The sequence below is a fragment of the Neolamprologus brichardi genome, chromosome 10, assembly GCF_056152115.1.
Source record: "Neolamprologus brichardi isolate AB-2024 chromosome 10, ASM5615211v1, whole genome shotgun sequence".
Taxonomy (NCBI): Eukaryota; Metazoa; Chordata; class Actinopteri; order Cichliformes; family Cichlidae; genus Neolamprologus; species Neolamprologus brichardi.
The window spans coordinates 26,371,283-26,393,713 of NC_142113.1; the positions used below are offsets into that span (position 1 = coordinate 26,371,283).

Sequence of the window (22,431 nt, forward strand, 5' to 3'; positions counted from 1 at the left end):
TACCCTGATGTAAAACTGAGGACAGCTGAAAACTGGCTAATAAAAATTCACACCGCCACGCTCCTTTTTAATTGTTTTTAAGGCATTATTTGCTGACACTTTGAGACTAAAATGAGATGACAATCTTGCCTAATGGTTTCTTAATTGGTAAACATTGTAACATACTGGCCTGGGATCACATTATTGAATTAAATAACTTCTCAGACATGACATATGATCCAGTCGCAGAACTCTGGCTCCATTTATCTGAGCGAGCTGCTGCTTTATTGAACAAGGAGTGGTGTCAGAGCAGACAGATACACCCTCATGAGTGGAGTGACACTAACAAGGTTTTGATAGTGGATGTGAGCGAAGCCATGCATATAGTGGATGGATGTGGAGGATATAGGTGCCAGGCATCCTGAGGCCTTTCATCAGAGCGACAGGCAGACTTCAGCAGCAACAAGAGAAAACACAGGTGAACTAGCAGCATGAGATTCTCATCAGCCTGGACAGCACTCTGCTTCCTTCTGATTAATGAAGCCTCAAAAGAATGCACAGGTACACCAAAGTATTTAATTTTATTGTTAACTTAAGCCAGTTTTGGGCCTTGGGTTCACCAAATATCAGGGAAAATATTAATGATAGTTTAAAATGGTATTAGCTTTCCTGTGTAATATTTTTGCTAGTCTTCATTTGACTTTCTAGTCCAATCTTAGCTGTTTTATTTTAGTCACATCTGTCTGGTAACAAATTAAGTGTTTTTGCAAAAAGAATCTTAATAATGAATCTTAGTAACTAATAATTATATATATCTATCATTTAAATTAAATAAAATTAAAGTGTCTCAAACAAAGAAAGAAATATCGCTGAAACAGCTGGCATTAATTGTACATATAAAAGATAAAGGATATATGTTGAGAAATAAAAAAAGCAATGAACACTTAAAGTACTGTTATATTTGTGGTGACATACGGTATGGAACTTCAAAACATTTATGCTCTGAATGCTTGGAAATGTAGCTTTTTGATTAAATATACGTGACATGTAGCTGTTATCTGTCATCTGAAACAAGAAATGCATATTCCTTATGAAATACATTTAGTTTAAAAATATTCAGTGCATTTAATATTCATAATGATTTCCTTCTAATTATTTTTGACGAATTCCATTTTTATTTTTATTGAAGTTGACCACATATGCAACCGATCTTATTACACGTTTGTTTGTTATTTGTGATTTTAACTATTTCTTTAACGGCATATATTTATATGTGCATATATTATTATATATATATTATATTAGTGTGTCTATTAGATTTTTTATGGGTTTTTCAAATTTTCACTGTAACTTTTTTCAGCAAAGAAACTGGGCAGCAGCACTGGAAGATTTGCCAATGCCACCTTAGTGCGACTGGCAGAATTTTTGAGTGTCGGTTATAAGAAAGGAGTGAGACCAGTGAAAGACTGGAACACCCCTACTAATGTGGAAATTGACCTCATGGTATACTCTATCCTTAATGTGGTGAGTTGTGCTGTCTACAAAGCAATTACTATTTTCTGTGCGTTATATTTTTTTTAAAGAAATCATCATTAAGTACACAATGTGTCATAATTATGCATACATGAGCATGCACAAATACATAGTCATTTTGTAAAACTGAATCTAAATTATTGCTTTCACATGTTAGGATTTTTTTAAAAAAAAACATGGAAGCACCAATGTAACGTGGACCATATACCATTTTTTGTTTCCCCCCTGATTTCTCTGTTTTGTTTTGTGTTAAAGGATGAGAAGAATCAGGTGTTAACAACATACGTCTGGTACAGACAGGTAAGAAAAATAAAAAATCTTGATGTATATTGTTTGCTTACTTTATCTGTAATTGTGGTATTATTAATTTATCACATATTTTATCTATTTGACATGGCAAATATGTGGTTACTCAACAATAAGTTTTAGTATTCACATTCATGCCATTTAAAACAAATAGACTTTCAGTTGTGATTGATTTTTTTTCCCTCTTTGAAACCATTACATTTTCTCATGGGGCTGTGTAAGTGCCATAAACACAGACAAACAAACCAAATGTTTGCTTGTCTTTGTTTGGACAAATTACTAAATCAATAAATATGCCATTAAAAGACAAAGTATTATCTCTAAAATTTAGACATTAGTCAACTTATAAAGTGCTACATGAAATATGTTTGCTTTAACTTACATCTGTATTTGCTTTTCTTTGTATTCCTTTGTGTTCACTTAATAATGACACCACACTCAGTCCATATTTTCTGACATAATGCAATTTAAAAAAATCTTTACATTCTGTTTGGTTCTTTCTGCACTCCTGAATATTTCAGTCATGGAAAGATGAGTTCCTGGTGTGGGATTCACAGGACTTTGATGGAGTCAAAAAAATTTCCATACCCACGGCTAATGTTTGGGTTCCTGACATCCTCATCAATGAGTTGTAAGATTATGCTATTACTAGTTCTAACAGACAGACCCTCTTGCATTTCTGTTACAATGATTAAAACTGTTATTTCTGTCTGTGACCTGCAGTGTAGACGTGGGGAAGTCTCCAGACATTCCTTACGTTTATGTCACAGATGATGGAGTTGTGCACAACTACAAGCCCATCCAGGTTGTCACAGCTTGCACTCTCAATATCTATAACTTCCCATTTGATGTACAGAATTGCAGCCTGACCTTCCAAAGCTGGCTCCATACCAGTAAGATATTTCACTGAGCTATTAATGAATTTATCATTAAATAACAGTCATTCTCGCAATTTTGTTTTTCTAAAAACATTTTTATTATATAACATTTAAATGAACATTTTATTATTTTTATTCCTAAAAGTATTCTCATGTATAAGAATGCTAATAAGCCTCTAACAAGCCAAACGTACATTTTAGATTAGAAGTATTTGTGAATGCTTTAAAAAAAATGCAATGAATAGTTCATATTTATCAATTACCTGCATGCAAATTGAACTAAACAGAAAAAAAAGCTAAATCCAATCAATGTCTTTGAAGCAGCACCACTTCTTGTAAGTCTTGGCTAGAACAACTGCTCTGTTTGATGAATCCATCAACTCTCTCCCGCTGTGAGAGAGCACAGAGGTAGGTGAAGGCTGACGTGTTGCCATGGCTGTTTCACGCTGCTCCCAATATTGTGTTCGATTTGTAGTTGATGACATCAACATCACCCTGATGCGAGAGCCCGAGGAACTCAGTAAAGACAAGAGTGTCTTCATGAACCAAGGAGAGTGGGAGTTACTTCATGTACTATCCAAATATAAGAACTTCAGTGTGGACAAAGAAGAGTATTACGCTGAAATGAAATTTCATGTGAGTGTAAAGATTTACTAAGTTGTGTAGAGCATACAAAAACTCAAAACCAATGTAATATGTCAAGATAGAGAAACAGTGAAAAAAATAGACTGATCAAAAATAAAAAATAGACATAAGAATTTCAGCTTCAATTTAAGGGGTTTATTAGAAGTACTGAATTAACTCTTTAGAAATTCAAGCATTTTATACAAAGTCCCTTATTTTTGGAAGTTCAAAAGTAACCGGACAACCCCGATGTTAAACAAAAGAATTGTTTTTATGATTAAATTCTTTGCACTCACTGACTGCCTGAAGTCCATGGCCATCATCTTTTTCCTCCAGCAATTAAGGACTATCCCGTTTTTCTGCTTTGAAAAACTTGTGAGGTGCTTTTGCAGGTTGTTTTGCATCACTAACCATTTGCTCTGTGAAACGCTGTCAGGCTGGCAGGATTTGGTGGAATCTAGGAAAGTATGGTAAATGGCCTGTATTTGTATAGCGCTTTACTAGTCCCTAAGGACAGTCATCCACCCATCCACACACTGGTGATGGCAAGCTACATTGCAGCCACAGCCACCCTGGGGCGCACTGACAGAGGCGAGGCTGCCGGACACTGGCGCCACCAGGCCCTCTGACCACCACTAGGCAACGGGTGAAGTGTCTTGCCCAAGGACACAACGACCGAGACTGTCCAAGCCGGGGCTCGAACTAGCAATCTTCCGATTACAAGGCGAACTCCTAACTCTTGAGCCACGATCGCCCCCAAGTATAACTCTTTGCACTTCAGAATTCATCCTGATACTTTTATCAGCAGTTGAGTCATTACTAAACACCAGTGACCTGTCTCTATTGAAAGCCATGTTTGACAGATGATGTGGGCCATTCCTTTCCCTCTCGTTTCTTTTCCAGTCAGTCTGTTACAAGTGAATCCTGGTTCCATGATTTGGATTTTTTTTTCTAGAGCTGTGCAGGCTGCTTTAGATCTTTAGAAAAGTCTAATCTGGCCTTCTTGTTTTTGAGTGGAACAAGTGGTTTGCACGTTGTCGTAAACTGCATTTACGATGATGAAACCATCTCTCAATTGGAGACTTTGATCATGATACACATACCTTCTTGAGAGTGCTCTTGGCTTAGCAAGGTGTTGTGTTTTTCTTAACCATGGAAATAATTCTGTGATCATCTACTTTAGTTATCTTTTGTGGTCTTTCAGACCTTTTGGTGTTGATGAACTACAGTGAATTCATTCTTTTTAAGCACACATCAAACTGTCGCAAAAGCCACTAAAAAGGCTTTTGCTATCTCTCTGATAGGTTTATTTTCATTTTTCAACCAGATGATGGTCTTGTTTACTTGCACAGACATCTCTTGGATGTTTCTTGAACAGGCACCAAATGCAAGTTCAGTACTTGGAATTGAAAAAAGACAGGCATCACCTGATCGTGAAATGTTGTCAAGCCAATTCTCTTTGAACCTGTGAAAATAGGGGACTATGGATAAAAATTGGTATAATTCCTAAACAACTAATGCAACACTTTTGCTAAACCTCTTAAATTTAAAAAGTCTTCACTTTAATAAAATTATCAGTGTTTTATTTCAAATCCACTGCAGTGGTCCTGACAGGTAAAGTTACAATTGTTCAAATACTTCCAAATAACTTTGGACCTGACTATGTATTAATCATCATGCTTTATAGTCAGGGGTGCACATAAGTGGTCCACAGGTGCGCATTCGCTGTCAAAATAAAAGACGCGCACCAGATAAGAAGTTGCAACGCGCGTTTGAGATAAGATTTTCTGGAGGAGGACAGACATTTGTTTAGAACTCTTAAAGATGTCGAAGATGCAAGCTCCTTTAAGCAATTACTTTGGTGTTCCTCCACCTCCAAAGAAATGTCAGAAGGAGTCTGAACCGCAAAGAAGCGCGTATTCCCGGAAAAGTGTTTGCAGGAGCTGAGCTGGCTTCGCAAAACGCTGGTGCGCGTCTTTTATTTTGACAGCGAATGCGCACCTGTGGACCACTTATGTGCACCCCTGTTTATAGGTCACTAGTTAATGTTCTTACTATGATTTACAGTGAAAGCTGAAAGGTCGTTTTTAAAAATCATTTTACCTTGTGTGTATTTTTCCTCATTGCCTGTGGTACAATTGCTCAAAATCTATTCCCAGGTAATAACACTGTTGATAAACTGCTTATACCAACAAGAAACAAGAAACATGTCCCCATCTGTTCCCCAGATTCCCAGTTTCTATGAAAAGAAATGCTAAACATGTCCTCCCTCATTTGATAGCACACATTTTAACTTGACTCTAAACTAAATCTCCCAGGTGGTGATCCGACGGCGACCATTATTCTACACCGTGAACCTGCTGCTGCCCAGCATCTTCTTAATGGTGATGGACATTGTGGGTTTCTATCTGCCACCAGACAGTGGAGAGAGAGTTTCATTCAAGATCACTTTGCTGCTGGGCTACTCTGTCTTCCTCATCATTGTGTCTGACACTCTGCCTGCCACTGCCATAGGAACCCCGCTAATTGGTGACTAGAATCAATTACGCTCACTGGCAGTTTGTATTCAAATGAGCATTTTCTGTGACTATGTAGAGATGAGTTTAAAATATTTTTGCCTGAAGGCAGTCTTACTTTTCTTTAAATGTATGGGTAAACAAAACAGAGAAAAATATGTCAGGGGAGATCAACACCATGAACAGCTATTGGTTTGTAGTAAAGCATGCAGTGACAGATGGCTGAGGGCAAAACATCACCTGAGCTGAAAACTATCCCAGGATGGATTGGGTGTCAGGCCACATCCTTTCACCATTTACCATACTACCCTTTATCATTTATATACTACAATTTATTTATTTTTTTAATCTTATCTGTCCTACAGGTGTGTACTTTGTGGTTTGCATGGCCCTCCTAGTAATCAGCCTAACAGAAACTGTACTGATTGTACGTCTGGTCCACAAACAAGACCTGCAGCCCCCTGTGCCCCAGTGGCTGAAGTATCTGGTGTTGGAAAGAGCTCCAGTCCTTTTCTGCATCCACAAAAAGCACCGGCTATGTTCCAGACTTTCCTCTCAGTCCACTGACATGGAGAACTACAAGGAAAACAACTATGGAACTGGTAGGTACTGAAGAAAACAAGTAAAGTGGCTAATATAATTCATAATCGCACTTAAATAATGCAGAAAATAAGGAAAAATCCCTAAATGCTTTTAAGCTTTACGCTGTAAATAATCCTGCAACTCCAATCAAACCCTACAGCCCCGTGCTCACTCCACCACACCTGCGAAATCGGCCGAAAGCTCAGCCAGCATGAGAGAGAAGGCGGACTGCTTGGACTGCACCTGACTCCAGCTAAGGACAACGTCCCACCTCTCATGGACAACATTCTGCAAGAGGTGACAACGATACGTCACTTCCTAGAGAAGAGGGACAAGTGCCGTGAAATTGCCAAGGAGTGGCTCCAGGTTGGCTATGTGCTCGACGTGCTGCTCTTCAGAGTCTACTTGGTGGCCGTGGTGGCCTACAGCATCACCCTGGGCACACTGTGGTCTGTTTGGCAGGCCGCCTAAGTTATAGCACTGTGCTGCTGTGGGCACAAGCTCGAAAGCAGGAAATCGAGAATGCCAGAGTTAGTCGGTCTGTGCCACATGTAGCTCATAGGATACATTAAGGCACTCACATAGCAACTGGATATGAAACAATACAAATAGTCCCACACACATGAAAATGCAACTATTATCCATCATTATGAGGGATTACAAAAAATGAGAAGCAAGAACAGAAGCACGTGACTGAGATCTGCAAGACAAACATGAAAATACAGCATAAAATGCAGGTAAATATCGTATAAAACCCAGACGAATATAGCAAAAGTGCTGTGACAAACCAGGAGATACACATGAAAAAAGTAAAATTGGTCAAAGTGGTGACATTAAGGTTGTTATCGCAGATGTTGCTGTGTCAAATTTGAACTCAAATAGTCTACAGACGTTGTTGGGTTAAGTGGTGAGTGGTAGGCTCTGGGAGCAGAAGATATATGTGAGAAATTAAAGTGCTTAACATGCATAGAAGAAAAGTGCTATGTAAATGCAAGTCCAAATATCCAGCATGTGTGTTATCAGTACATTCATTTATATCAGTGAGGCAAGAATTGCATTTTATTAACTGCTTTGCATACGAGTGATGTTGTTTGTTTATTTAGTTTCTTTTTTGGACAGAAGACTGTTGATTATTTTCATGCTTCAAAGCATGAGAAATATGTGAAATCTATTGAATTCTTTTTATTACACACTTTCTGGTGTTTTTGTGCCATCAAGAGATGATATATAATTATATACAGTGTCTGTATAATTATACACTGAAAAAATGTAGACTGTTAAAAAAAAAATGTAAAATGCATAATGTTCATTTACAACCAGTTAAAAATACCACTGGTTAGTCATCAAATAAAAGAAGTAAAAAAAAAAAAAAAAGCAGTCGTTGCTTTTTATAGAAGTCCATGTGTGCCACAGTATTTCATTAAAAATAAATAGTCATGTAAAACATAAAATCAAACAAAGCAAATGATAAAAACTACATTTATAAGAGCTTCCATTTATGTAATGGTGTGTAAAATGAAGTTTTTTTTAAAGATATGTACACCTGGACACTATGAAATGAAAAATGACTTCCATAGTTTAGATTTCGGAAGCTGTATTGTTCCACTCTACTAAAAATATAACGCTGAAGGTCAGAGTTTTAAAAAACCGTAACAGAGAAAAACACACCTTTTCATAGAATTGATCACAAAAAGAATCATAATCAAGCAACTGAAGCTGTAACGTGCCTTGCAAATGAACCCACAGATATTAGACAAACACACTCACACACAGTACAGTAAGTGTCACATGTGACGTACAGTTTATAACAAAATAGACTTTTTAGCTTTTTTCTGTCTGCAGTCCACCACAGCTGCCAGAGGATGGCACCATGTACAATAACATCAGTTTCTCTCAATAGCAGTGAGTCACTGAAGGTCTGATGTGCATATTATCAGTGGCCCGCATAGATGCTTCTTATCAGTTTTAGTGCACCCAGAGAATTTTTAGAGTAATAGCAGAGGGGGAATACATTTGTGATATTCACTGCCATCTTTTTCTCTAGTATGATTAAATGATTGTGTAAGTTAGACTAAATGCATTTTGTGGATTTTTTCCTCCACTTTCATGTTCCACAATTTGGACAATGTCACGTTAAAGGTTAATTAAATCAGTTTACACGACCTATCAGTCCGTTCAACTTGTAGCTCTTTGTGCAAAAACACAATGCAAATGAGATGAATGACACTATATAAGGTCTCCTCCCTAGCCCCATCACAATTGCATGCTAAAAGAAGAATAATCATTTTAAAGTATAGCTCGTCCTTAGTTTTGTTTTTCTCTCAGGAAAATGGGAAATAGGTACAGCAACATACAAACATACATGGAAATAAAGTACACAAAAAGAGTTTGTACAATTCCAATAACCTTGAATGTTAATATTGGTAATGACTACTTTTATTCTTCAGTACATGCCTTAAGTAGTCCTCAGGAATAGTTCCCTGGGCTTCTCGAAGGACATTTAAAACTCTGCTTCGGGTGTTGGCTGTCTTTTGTTATGTTCTCTGTCAAGATGATCCCACACTGCTTCAGTAATGTTGACATCTAGTTACTGGGGAGGCCAATCTATGACTGGCAGTGTTCTGTTGTGTGTTTTTCTCTCCGGGTATGCTTTTTCTGCACTGGCAGTTTTAGGAACTGTTTCTTTTTAGGTAAGTGTTAAGTGGCTTAAAAAACAAGCAAAGCATTGCTCTGGTCAGGTACAAGGACTGGACTGAAAGTGACTGAAAAAACAATCAGAAAGTCTGAAGAACTATTGCTCATGAGCACTTTAAAAATGAAAAGGAAGTGTGTCTCTTTGGAAGCAAAATTTAAAGGAATAAGGGATCTCTTAAGTCCTAAGACTTGCTTAAGCTTCTATTTTATCTCTGAGCAATAAACTGTGCAACTTAAGGTATGTGCTATGTAAAATGTACTGCAATGATAACATCATATCTAATTGAAATGGGAAACAGGGGATTCTCACACTCATTTGTGGTAGGAGTGCCAGGAAAAGCTCTAACATATATCAACTTAGCTTCCTCTTAAATCATTGACCGATGACTGGGGTTAAGTCTGAACTGTTTACGTCTTTGCTGACAAGATTTCAGATTCAGATTTCAATGGCATGGTTCATGTGGTTGATTTAAAAACAGTCTGGTTGAGTAAGCGATTAATAGTTGGAATTAAACCATCATTAATCCTCCCTTCACCACCAAACAGGGAACCTTGGAGTCATCACTCTAATAATCCACTCTTTACATATGTGGGTCAAAGATCAGCACTCAAACCTGATTCTGTAAAACAAAGCCCCTACACTGTTCCTTCTACCATCCTGACAAACCATTCACTTACCACTGCCCTTTCCTTCCCCGTGCCCCAAAATAACATGAAAGTCACATCAAAGTCCAACAAATCTGCTCACAGTTAGTTTTTGGCCTCATTTCCTGTTTTTGTTTTCTCCCAAAAAAAACAAGAAAAGAAGAAAAAAATCAAACGGGGAAAACTACACTAATCTGCAATGTGTTTTGGATGTAATACTTTGGAGTGTTCTGCATAAATGAACAGGGAAACTGGAGAGCTGCCTCATTAGTTTCCAATACGCTGAAGTCAAGATCTGATCTCGTATGCCAGAGAGAGGAAATGAGCAAATATAGGAGGATTATTGGGAAATATTGGAGACACTTTTGATGTGACACTGTATTTATTTGTTGGACACACACAGCCGGGCTTGTCTTCTCTAGTTTTATTGGGCATAAAATTCTGGGAACCACACAGAACTGACAATGGATGTTTATTACCCCAGCTATAAGCGGCGATGACATTAACTACAAACACACAACACTGCAAGCATTTACAAAATATACTCCATATATATTATGCGCTGCACAGTAATGCACACTCAGGCAGGATGATTATACTGATGTCAGAACACCTCATTGTTAGTACATTTAATTGCTGACTGTAGCAATGAAAGGACAGTTAGAGGGATGTCTTTTGTTTTTTCCTATCCTGCCTGTGTGATGTGAATGCAACATTTAAGCCTCACCAGCACTGAGGATGAAATTTCAAAGCTTGCTCTAAGTATCATGGTACAGAAAAGACCCTCAAATCAGGGAAGTCAAAGGATTTTCTTCTCAGGAAACATACATTTTCTCAGCAAATGTTGTACAATCCACCTATTCAGTGCTGTGTTTTGTTTGGAAAGGGTAGCATGTGGAGAATTTAGCCTGATGATGGCACTGGGAAAAAAATGTCAGGCCACATGAATCATCTTGTTAAAGCATTCATACAAAAAAACATGTAAATCCTGCTCCCTCACCAAATTATGAACATGATTACGTTCATAATACTATTTAATGTAAGCATAAGTAAGTAAAATGATGAATAATATTTACCATATTTGTTTTTTTAAGTTTTCTCAATTGTTTTGATACAATTCAACAATCAAAGCTTGTTTCACATGTGTTAGAATATGCAGTCAAGCACTTCACTTAAACACTGTGACCACTGAGTAAAAGCCTTGACTCACTGCTGTTTTAGGACTTTGACATCAAATATATGTTTTTCTACTTTTTATCAAAAAATACCAACTATTTTTTTACTGGCCCTAAAAAATAGTGTTCAGACCCAAAAATGAAATGTGAAGGATTAAAAATTTTACACAATAGAATCACTTATTGGGATCTAAACCAGTGATACTGCTATTGTTACACTACTAAAGATATTTGTTACTGTCTTGATGAACTTCAGAATCAGAATACTTTAATAATCCCTAAGGGAATTATGTAATATGAAAACACTCTTTTTCTACTGATACTGTCCAGCATTGCATTAATGTTTCCAGTCCAGTGACTTCAAGCTTGTATGAAAGAGCAAATACAGTAACGCCTATTCAGAGGTTTACTTGCAACAAATAGAAATGCATACTTTCAGTTTAGTCTCAGCTGCTCATCCAAATTTCCCTTTTAAGCAGCCCCGAGGATGCTCTACTGGACTGAAATCTGTTGACTGGAGGCCATTGGAGTACAGTTTTTTCAGTCTTCTGTATTTTGGTGAGACTGTGTGACTCACCAATGTAGCCTTAGGTATTTCTGTTATTAGCTGATGGGTGTAGCCCCCAGTGTGGTCTTCTGTACCCATCTGAAGTACAGATCTCCTTCAAGGCCAGACATGTTGTACTTTCAGGGATGCTCTTCTGCCTAGCCTGTTTCTAATGAGTGGTTATTTAAGTTAATCATGTCTACATGCCTAAATACTTTGAGTTGCTGCTGATGTTAAAGGCTGATTAGATATTTGGATTACTGTAACAAGCATTGGAACAAGCATATCTAATAAAGTGGTTGCTAAATGTATGTAGCGTGACTTTACTGGCCCACACAGTAGTTGGTGTTCAGGTCTCAGATTATATATATTTTACTTGTCCGTTTTCTGATGCATAAAATTTAATGGGTATTATTTAGCTTTTCTCAATTTCAGCAATTTTGTAAAGTGTCAAAAAATCCTTCACATTTTTGCAGAAATCTCTCATGGTCACTAAGGGTTTAAGAAAAAAAACCAACTAAACATTTCAATGACTAATTCTTTAAAGAGTGGTGAAAGGGTTTGATTCTTTCATCACAGAGTTGAAGTGATTGACTCACTATTCATGTTTTGATAAATGTGAAAAGGGTATTTTGAATCTTTCAGTGTCTTGATTCTGATTCTGCGTTATGAAAAATGCCTGAACTGTTGTGAGAACTGCATTAAGAGAGACTTTTCAGCTGCATCAAACCAGTTGAGGAAAAACTGTAACTCAAATGTTACAGCCAATCACATGGCATCAACTCAAAACACTTAGGCACACAGACATGATCAAGATGAGCTGCTGAAATTCCAGCCAAGTATCAGAATTAGGGAGAAAGGTGACTCAGTGTGGCATGGTTGTTGATGCCAGATGGGCTGGTCAGAACTGCTGATCTACTGGAATTTTCCCACACAATTATCTCTTACGTTTACAATGAACGGTCAGAAAAAGAGAAAACAAAAAGCCTTGTTGATAGCGGAGGTTAAAGGAGAAGACTACTTTGAGCTGATAGGAAGGTCACAGCAACTCAAATAATGATTCATTACAACGAAGGTATGCAGAACACTCACAACACACTGGAACTTGATGCAGATGAGCTGCAGCACCAGAACACCATACAGGGTGCCACTCCTGTCAGCGAAGGTCAGAAAACCGAGGCTACATTTCAAACTGGATATCAGAAGACTGGAAAAATGCTGTACTGGAAAACAAGCATAAAGGGGTGAATGAAGCATGTTGTATAAAGCACTTTGAGTGCTCCAGTAAAATAGAAAGTGCTTTCTTTACTCTTTCATACATATTTGATTTGACTAAAAAAAACCCAAAAACGTCATGCTGGACAATATTAAGTAGAGAATCTGTAAGCCTGACTGACAAAAGTAGTAACTGTTTTAATTGGCTGTCGAATTCAGATGAGATATGCATCAGTGATGAAGTGACAAAATGTTATTAGTGAAATGTGTAGAAACAAGAGCAGTGTAGGTTCTCAGTTATCCAGCTCATGATAATCTAAGGAGCTTCGAAGGAAAACTGATGGGACTTCTTTAAGTTTCTTGAAGATGCTTCACCTCTCACCCGACAAGCTTTTTCAGCTCTAAGACCAAATGGCAGAGAGTCCCTGCAATAGCAGTGGTTACAAATCCAATGAGCAATGCAAAGGTGATTTCTGGCTTGTTATATTTGGTCAAACTAGGGTTCGCAAAATAACCAAAGCACAGATTTCTGTGTTCATTTGCAAATTGCTAAATGAGTAATGAGATACCTCATTTGTTTAATTACGGTGAACAGTTTCAGAAAACTTGGAATTAAAAAAAAGGAAGATCTCACGGTGTTATCTCTTAATAAAAACCTTTAATAGTGGACAGTTAAATCTAGTTTATGAATACTAGAAATACTGAAATATGGCTCATGTGCAGAATCGAACTTCCAAATTTGTCTTAAACTTGTCTTAAGTGATGAAAAGTTTCATTGTGATCCTTTTGTTAAAAGTTCTCGCTCTATTCTCCTAATTAAAGAAGACTTCGCTGCACTGAAACAGATATTGGACTTATAGACTGATCTTCTCTTTTTACTTTTAAAGACAGGGATTAAGCCTCTCTAAATACTGGCTGTTTCTTTAGCTTCACAATGATCTACTGCTCTAAAACCGTGGAACAATTATTCAATACCTGCTGTATAAATTTAAATGCTACATCAAAATAGTTGATGTTTTGATGTGAGCTTGAGCAACGATGCAAAATGATAACAGGTGATAAACATCAGCTATAACTTGCCACAGAAAAAACCCTGTTTGGGGTCGTCTATCTTTGTGCAAAATCGGAACATTTTTTGTCTTGCTTCGCTTCCTCTCTAATGACAATCATGCCTGTGTGAGAGCACAGGTGCGCAGAAAAACATGCCCCTGCATATCTAATGATAGCATTTATGACCTCTATGGCATTAGCGACTGAACAGACAAAAGGCAGTCAGGCTTGAAGTGGTGCAACAGTTACCGTTAGTACATTATGAGTGAGAACTGGTGGCAAACAGCCAGATGCTGAGTGCAAAGCCAGACAACTGAATGCACTTCAGCTCTGAGCATTTGTTGAAAAATAAAGCGGATTCACAGAAAACTGATGGTGGCATCAGTCAGATACTTTGAAATGGTTATAAAACGTTGATTCCGGTTACTTAATGTGGATATTTATTTTTTGCTTTAAGGATGTCTTGCTGCTCGTAAACATGACCCTGCCCACGTTACATCTTAGTTTTAAAAATGAATTAAAATAATGTCTTTTCACCAGATTAAATACTAGTTATACAATAATATTATTGAAATATAGTCATTCTGAAAATTGTGTTGAGATAAAATGAGATAAAGATAAAATAAAATCTCTCATATTCACTGGTCCTTTAAATGTAACCGGTCGTCTTTGGCTTTTATTTATTTGGTATTTTCATATCTGCAGTATAATAGTTATTTTCTTTGAGATATATAATACCTTGCTCTTTTATTTAATGCCTTTAGTTTTTAGGATTGATTGATTGATTGAAACTTTATTTTGAACATGTTAAAAAAGTACAACAACATAGAATTAAAAGAGACAAATAAACAAAGCAAAACAAAAAGAAAACGAGCAACCACAACTGCAAATAACTTTCATGTTCAAAAAGGAGCAGGAAGAAGCATAAGCTTATTTAATCCCACCCCTTTTCCACTATCAAGAAATCTATAGACTACAGAAATACCTCCTTGCAATTACATTATATGTCATGTGTATTTTTTTTTTTTAAATTATTATTCTTTTTTTTATATATATATATATATATATATACACATATATGTTTCTATCTATCCATACATACGTATATACACATACGCACATATACACATTTTCAATAACCCCATTAACACCTGAAAGGATACACAACCTACAAATATATATATACCCATACCAACATACCCGTGCACCCGCACACACACAGGATAATACTGAATGTGGAAGTACTGTCCATCTACCCTGATAGATGTCTGCAGCTATTCCACGCAGACTTTTTCCTACTTTTGCCAAAGTTTGTATGTAACTTTAACAACGATTCAAAAGTCGTGAGTCTTTGTCTCTTGTGAAACAGGGTTTCCACTACTGTAAACAAAATAGTGAGCCAGAAAGAGGGCTAACACAGACAACATGAAGTCCATTTTTTATTTTTTTTTTCTAACTGCAGTTTGAAAGTATACAACTGAACATCATGATTTGATTTCTGTTATGAGACTCATAAATAAAATTACAAAAAAATTTCACTACAAAAAACCAATCTACTGTTAGTAGGATGTAAAAAAACAAAACAAAACAAAAAAATCGTTATATTTTCACTATCAAAGGCACAACATTGACTTTATCGACAACATGGAGAAGAAAACCTGCAGCATAATTCTTTTATTTTTCCTTTTTATTTTTTTCACACTCCATCAGAGAACACTGAAATGTTACAAAGAGATGTGTCTGATTCTACATGGAAAGAAACGAAAAAGAACAACTTCTATATCAACAGACAGTGGCTATAGATTGGTGGCACAGCTCAACAGGAAACGTACTGCCACAGAAAGAAATAGCACGTTGTCGCTGGAAAAGACAAAGGACCTTTGCAAAGCTCTAATGCCAATTTTCAAAAAAAAAAAAAAAAAAAAATTATACACCTGACAACAATAAGAGAACAAAATAAAGAAAATAAAAAATAATAATTGGGCACCTTCTAAGATTAGGCTAAGATTAGGTGCTGAGGTAGACAAAAACTATAACCATTCAAATCATAATAAAAACACTATTTTCTTAATATAGAGCAACTTGACTGGCACTTGTGCTGTCACAACAATGGAGGAAAGAAGTAGCACAGACAAGCCAGGGAAAGACAGAGAGAGAAAAGCTTTGTTACATAAAAAGCTTTGTTATGCTTGGTCCGACAGGGCAATTGGTCCTCAGTGCTAATATAAAAAAATACAATGTCTTGGTGCTTTGTTACTCAAACAAGTTTAGTCTAGACCTCGATGACACATGCATTGCAACACTGCATGAAATGGCTACTTTGTTCTAGAAACACCACACCCAAACACAGAGTGCCAGCTCCAGGGATGCCATGATTCCTCTCTGACGAATTGAACATCCCCTCTTAAATGCTTTTTTGTAGCAAAGAAAAAGTACTTAAAAAACAAACAACTGAAGCAACAGAAGGGTAATACCCCGGTGCTAACCTACCCAAATGGAGGTTTCTTTATCTTTTTTTTTTTTTTACATTTTTTCCAGAACAATAAAATGTTCTGCTCAGCAAACCTGTTGCTGACAAAAAGAGAAAATTAGAATCAGAGAAGCAGACTCGGGGCCTCGTTTGCTCGCAAGAAAACAGAAAAATAAATCACAAAGCAGATCTCGTCCCCAAAAGTCTCTAATAGTTTCATGACTGCAGCACAATTTTCAGTAAATTTGTGTTGCTAAATAAATGCTTCTGGGAGCCAATCATAGAGCAGAGCCAAAGAACAGAAGCGAATGCACAATCCTAGCTGCTATTTCAATAGCATTAAGGGTTTATTGCAGTCCTTGAAAAAAAACAAGAAAAGAAGAGGCACTGCTCTATTCAGGATTAAAAAGGAAAAAAAAGAAAGAAAATCAGGTCATTTTAGAGCGTCATGACATCCCTAGGGCGCTGGAGACACCATTTTTATTTTCTTCTGAAAATACAGAAACTAAGCAGATATAGATGGATATTTTTGTTGAACAATTTCCATTTTTAGGCACAAAGATAGTACAGAAACATCGGAGAAACACTGAGGGAAGAACTATATCAATGCCAATGTATATATATATTTTTCCCACAGAAAAAAAGTGGCATAGAATATCATTTATTTTGTATCTGATCTGTTTAGTGCATTTTTCCACTAATACACACCCACACGCACACACACAGTTACACACTCTTTCATGCACTCTTTCACCTGCACAAGAAAGTAGAAAACATTCAGAGGACGATGATAGGAACAATGTGACTGAACAGGTCTTGCATTGTGGTGTTCAGACTGAACCGTGACTGGGTATATTATAGTGGGTGGATATTATGCGAGGGTGAAAAAAAGCTCCCTCAAATCACAGTGTTAGAGAATAAAATGGCAAGACACCACGGGACATGCCATCCCTTCTTTTTTCTTTTTTTTTCAAGTACAAAAACAAAACAAAAAAACATGTCGACAGTCAAGTTTGATTGAAAAATCGTGAATGACAAGTACTAATTGGTCGGTTTGGCAGCGTCCCCCTGCCGCCCCGCATATTATCATCTTTTTTTTTTCTTCTTTTTTTTTCTCTCTTAACTTTGTCACATACACACACACACACACACTCGTAAAATTTGTGGCGGATAGATTTAGTCCTTCACCTACAATGCAATTGACATCCAGAAAGCAACACTTATTATTACAATATGTTCACACACATGTTTTTTTGTTCAACAATATCAAAGAGGAGCAAGGCAAATAAAATGATTCACACCCAAAAAGAGAAAAAAAAAAAAACAGGTTTAAAAAAAAAAAAAAAAAATACAAATATTTGTGCCCTGCTATAACCCTCCACAAATGGAAAAAGGACTGACACTGAATACAAAAATATCACAATTTTTATATATCAAATTGCCTCTATTGGCTCTTGTTCAGGAATACACTCATTTCTCAAGTGAGCTTGTCTGCTGAGAGAATCTCTATTTTTAACCTTTTGTTTTATGTGTGGTTTTTTCTCCCTCCTTTTTTGATTACCACTTCCAGTTCCAATTGTCCAACGCACTCTGCATCACTGCAAAAATGACCTGTCCTGGGTGGTTCAGCGTTTTTTAGACGAACTTTCTGTTTTTTGTTTTTTTTTCACATTACAAAACTACAATTCTATTCACATATGTTCAAGTTTAGATTCTTGTTTTTAAACCCTCTTAAAAGCAATAGTACTTCCTCTTATCTGCTGTATCCCTTATCACTTAAGGCTTCAAAATTGCTTTTTTTCCCCTCCATTCTCTCTGCTCTTCTGTGGTTGGAGGTGCAGGTTTGGGGGGGACTATAAGAGAAGAATAAACATCCATTTGGCATTTCTCATCCTATCAGCCTCTACTTTGTTTTCTCTCACCCTTTTATATACATTTTGCTTAAAAAAAAACAGACAATCATAAATCAACTTAAAAAAAAAAAAAAGCATGAGATGAAACAATGCAAAACACAAATGCAAAAAATGTGCTTTTACCAAGAAAAAAAACAAGAAAAAGAAAAAAAACAACACGACAACTTAGAGGTAGCTTTTATAACAAATGACCAAACCTTCCAGCTCTTTAACAAGCAGGGTTAATAATACCAAGTTTGGTAACGAGTAATGCACAAAGAAATACGCAACATAAGAGAAAACAAACAAATCTCTTCGCCGTGGCACTTATTTTTTTTTTTCCGCGTACGCATTGCTTCAATCATGTTCGCAATGCGCCTTTCCAACACACGCTAACTAACAAATAAAAACAAAAGAAAAACTTCCCAAAAAACAACAAAACAAAACGAATGAAACAAAAGGGAAAATTAAAATACACAAAAGGAACATGAGGTCACAAAAACGAGGTAATTCAAGTACAATGTGTTGAGATCAAACTCAAGGTAAATCATAAGAAAAACAAAACAAAACCCACAACAACAAAACAAGACGAGAGAGAGAGAGAGACGAAGTGCAGGGACAAAAACCACAGAGAAAGAGTTGATTTATTCTGTCATCTTACTGGTCGCCCCCTAAGCTGCTGGGCTGTGTCTCGTCCAATCAGTGATCTCCCCCTTCTTGGATATGTGATCAACCAGATACAACGCTGTGACGTGCAGTGATATTCATCAAAACTCCCAAGGTTCAACCATAATACCTGACTGCGCATACCGTAAAGGTCTAATGCTGCATTTCAAAGGTGTAAGAAAAGACTTTGCCGACTTTTAGTCAGAGAAAATGTTGCAGCAGGAGTTTCTCAGGTTATGTGTTTTCCCCCTTCCCAAGAGAACCAAGGTCAGCGTTGCAGCATAGCATGAAATATCACGCCTGCTTTACAGCTGTTACCCTTTTCCCTATGCTGTGTTGCAAACAGGTATCCAACACAGATCCTTTTAGCTATATCTTAGCCAAAAGCCCCAGTGGTAATTCAAATCAGTGCAACTACATTTGGGAATATGCATCATCTGAATACAATATCTGTAACATAACGCAGGACCTGCCAGTACTCAAGTGGCGCAGATTCCAAAATAAACCTCACTTCCACACAATGACTTGGGGCTCGTGGATGAAAAGGTGCGCAGCCCAGCAAGTCTTGCCTGCTGGAACGTAAGCATGCACGCTGTTAATGTTGGATGGAGAAAGTCTTCCAGTGTGACCCACTGGAAACTAATCATAACCTGGGAATTACTGACTGAAAGGCAGCATTAACCTGCTACAGTATGTATGCTCACATGGTAGTAGAAGCCGGGCTTACAAGCGTTCACATTCATGTCACTATGCCATATAACAGTCTTCAAACTGCCACACCACCTATGACAAACATTAAGGTGTGCAGCTAAGGCATCCTCAACATTTACAACTAGCAGGTAAAGTCACAGGACTCTCACAGACAGCAACCTTTTCCCAAGTCACTTTCCGCTGCTTGGATTTCAAATCGCTCCGGTGAACTGACAGGTCTCTTGCAGTTGAAGTGTTTGCGTGTCAGTCAGTTTATGTACTTTCTTGTTAGTGTGAGAAAAATTATAGTCATCTGGTTAAACGTACATGGATACAAGCAGTCCAGTTATCTATTGCTCAATAGGTGAATAGGCAGGGTTTAATGTGAAATATTGTAGCGAGTTATGAGCGGATGAAAAAAAAAAAGTATATACCTTGCTGACGTCAAACAGAGACTGTTGTCGTAGTTTGTTTTACTTGTGCAATCAAGCCGTAATAAACTACGATGCAGAGCAAAAAAGATAAAAAATAAAAATATATATATATGTATGTATATATATGATGAAAAAGTAACACAAGTTAGCCTGTGGCTCTCTGGGGAGAACCGTGAGTGGCCAGTTGTGACTCAACCTTCTCCAGCCCTCATCTGAAAGAGATGCAGAACGAGGAAGACTACTGAGAACACTTTCGACACTTCCGACAAAGAGCAGCGCTAGCATTTTCCCCACTCACAACCAAATGGGTGCTTGGTTTGCAGCATTAAATTAATGCTTCCACTCGTCCAGTTCAACTGTTTTCATCTACTGCATAAGCCTACCGGCTCTGCTGCTGATTCTCAGGGGCTATCTCACTGCCACCATTGGGATCTGAAGGTTTTTCAGACATGGACAGGATAACGGGCAGATTTCTGTGAAAACTGCTCATGCATAAAACAAAAAAGGTGACAAAACCTACACATCCTCTACTGGAAAAGGAGAAGGTTGCGTGTGTGTCCCCCCCAAAGCTGTTCATTTACTCCACAGTATTAGTTTCTTCAGGATGCATGCATGTTAAAAAAACACGTCTCAGTCTTCTTCTGAGATATTTTTTTATGTAGTTCGTAACCAGAAAGATGTATGTTTGCGGTGATACTTTGAGCATGAAAGCACAAAGTACCACTGCAGAACAAAAAAACCCCAAAAAGTTTTTTTGGCCAAAACAAGACCTCAAAACGCAGTGAAGGCTCCCGACAGCATGGATGTAGAGGTTCAGATAGCCCTTGAGAATCTGCTTTCTCAACTCAGCAGCTTTCAAGAAGTCACTTCCTTGCAGCTTGCTCACTTTATGGCGCTGCATGAAATGACCTGAAACAATAACACAGTTGCAGATGTAGTGAATGACCCGGTGAATCCGAACAATGGTGGAGAATTGATCTCCGTGTCCAAGACTTCCTCTTCTTAGCACGTTTGCCCCACCATCACCACCCTTCCCCCCCCCCACCCCACCCTCATCGCTTGCCTTTGCATGAAAACAAAAAATAGAAAACAAACCCTCTTGCTTTCCAGTCACTTCTCGTTGACATTCCTCGATCGTCAACACTCATGCCTCCTATCCGCTTTGTTACATTCCCCTTACCTCTCAACCCATCCCCTACCCTCTTCATTCACTTTCCTAGACTCAGACATAGCAGAGGTACAGGTAGGTCTTCTCTATACGCCAGTCTGGGGGGATGTCTTCGGGCTTGTGGCCTTTCATGTGCTTCTGCATGGCTGACAGGCTGGGGCAGTACTCCAGGCAGATGGTGCATTGGTAGGGCGAGGCGCCATTGTGGGTGCGCAGGTGCTTGATCATGGCCGAGTAGTCCCTGGATCGCTGGTGGCACAGCTTGCACTCGAATGGCTTCTCACCTAAAGATGATAGGGTGGGGTGGAAGACAACAGTGTTAGCCTAAGTGTGACGTTAAACAGCAAATAAAGGAATTCAGTACTGAAATCCATTAGAGGGATGGAAAAGCTGTACTAGTCTGTAAGATGTTACTGATAAGTGCATGAGCTTCTGCTTCTTTGACTTAAAACGTATTAACTTTATTTAATGCAATGACAAAAATCCTTGCTGTTCAAAATGCAGTAAAAAATGTGTGTATTTCTACAGCCAACGATTTTAAATTACATTTGAGTTATATTTTTTCTAGTTTTGATGCTTGATTTATCAAGAAACAACATACGTCAGATAAACACACAAACAGCAAATGGACCAACAGGTTAGCAACTGTCTGAGCTGCTTCTGAAGATTCAGCTACTGTTCTGTGTCTTCAATCGCCAAGGCCGCAGCAGTCAAAGGTATACTAGGTTATTTTGAATATCTGGATGTCAGAAAAATCTTACAGATTTTCAAGTTAAACAAAAATGAGCTAAGGTGAAGGTGGGTTGCAAAGTGGTTTGACATCCCTGTCAGTTAGGTTTCACAACATGGCGGTCTGTTTTGACCTTGTGTGCCATCTTTATGTCTTTGGACCCAAGATGTAATCAACCCAAATCTACCGACAGTTAAAACATGGTGTCTTTTGCACCTAAAGAAGTAAAAGTTGTGGGAGAGAAAAAAATCCCATCACCACTTAAGAGATTTTTTTCTCTGTGTGGCTCACGAGAAACATTGACGCTATTATGATAATTGAACGATGCATCTAAAAAGTGACAAGTCAAAACCCAAAGAGAAGCGAGAGGAGAATAAAAAGCTCCAAGTACATTAGTGCAGTTTGCTCACCTCTGAGAAATAAATAGAATACCCGTCAGGTCCAGTCAAAGTATCCCCTCACAGCAGCAGCGCACATGATGATTTGTTTACTAATTATTCTTACTTTAAAGGGATAGAACTGTTTGCATGTCATTATTCTATTAAAATACCCCTGTGTAAAGAGATTTTGGAAGGATCAAGGTTTTAGTTACATCAGGCTGTGCAACAGAAGAAAAAGAAAAGAGGTTGTTCTGCTA

General features: G+C 37.7%; 2 protein-coding genes across 2 annotated transcripts in view; one reads left to right on the top strand and one right to left on the bottom strand.

Annotated features, from left to right (window-relative positions):
* Positions 1–439: 439 nt before the first annotated feature.
* Positions 440–7,244, top strand: htr3a (5-hydroxytryptamine (serotonin) receptor 3A). Its single transcript, XM_087846914.1, has 9 exons — positions 440–540; positions 1,340–1,503; positions 1,768–1,812; positions 2,340–2,449; positions 2,542–2,711; positions 3,172–3,332; positions 5,639–5,849; positions 6,202–6,438; positions 6,579–7,244. The coding sequence occupies exons 1-9, from the start codon at positions 471–473 to the stop codon at positions 6,887–6,889; spliced, it is 1,479 nt and encodes a 492-aa protein (XP_087703040.1). The 5' UTR covers positions 440–470; the 3' UTR covers positions 6,890–7,244.
* Positions 7,245–15,413: 8,169 nt separating this feature from the next.
* The window catches only part of zbtb16a (zinc finger and BTB domain containing 16a), a 137,900-nt gene continuing 130,882 nt past the window's right edge, over positions 15,414–22,431 (bottom strand). Inside the window, exon 7 of the mRNA XM_006785089.3 lies at positions 15,414–21,348. Within this exon, the coding sequence (XP_006785152.1) occupies positions 21,119–21,348 (230 nt within the window). The 3' untranslated portion in view covers positions 15,414–21,118. The remainder of the gene's footprint in view (positions 21,349–22,431) is intronic.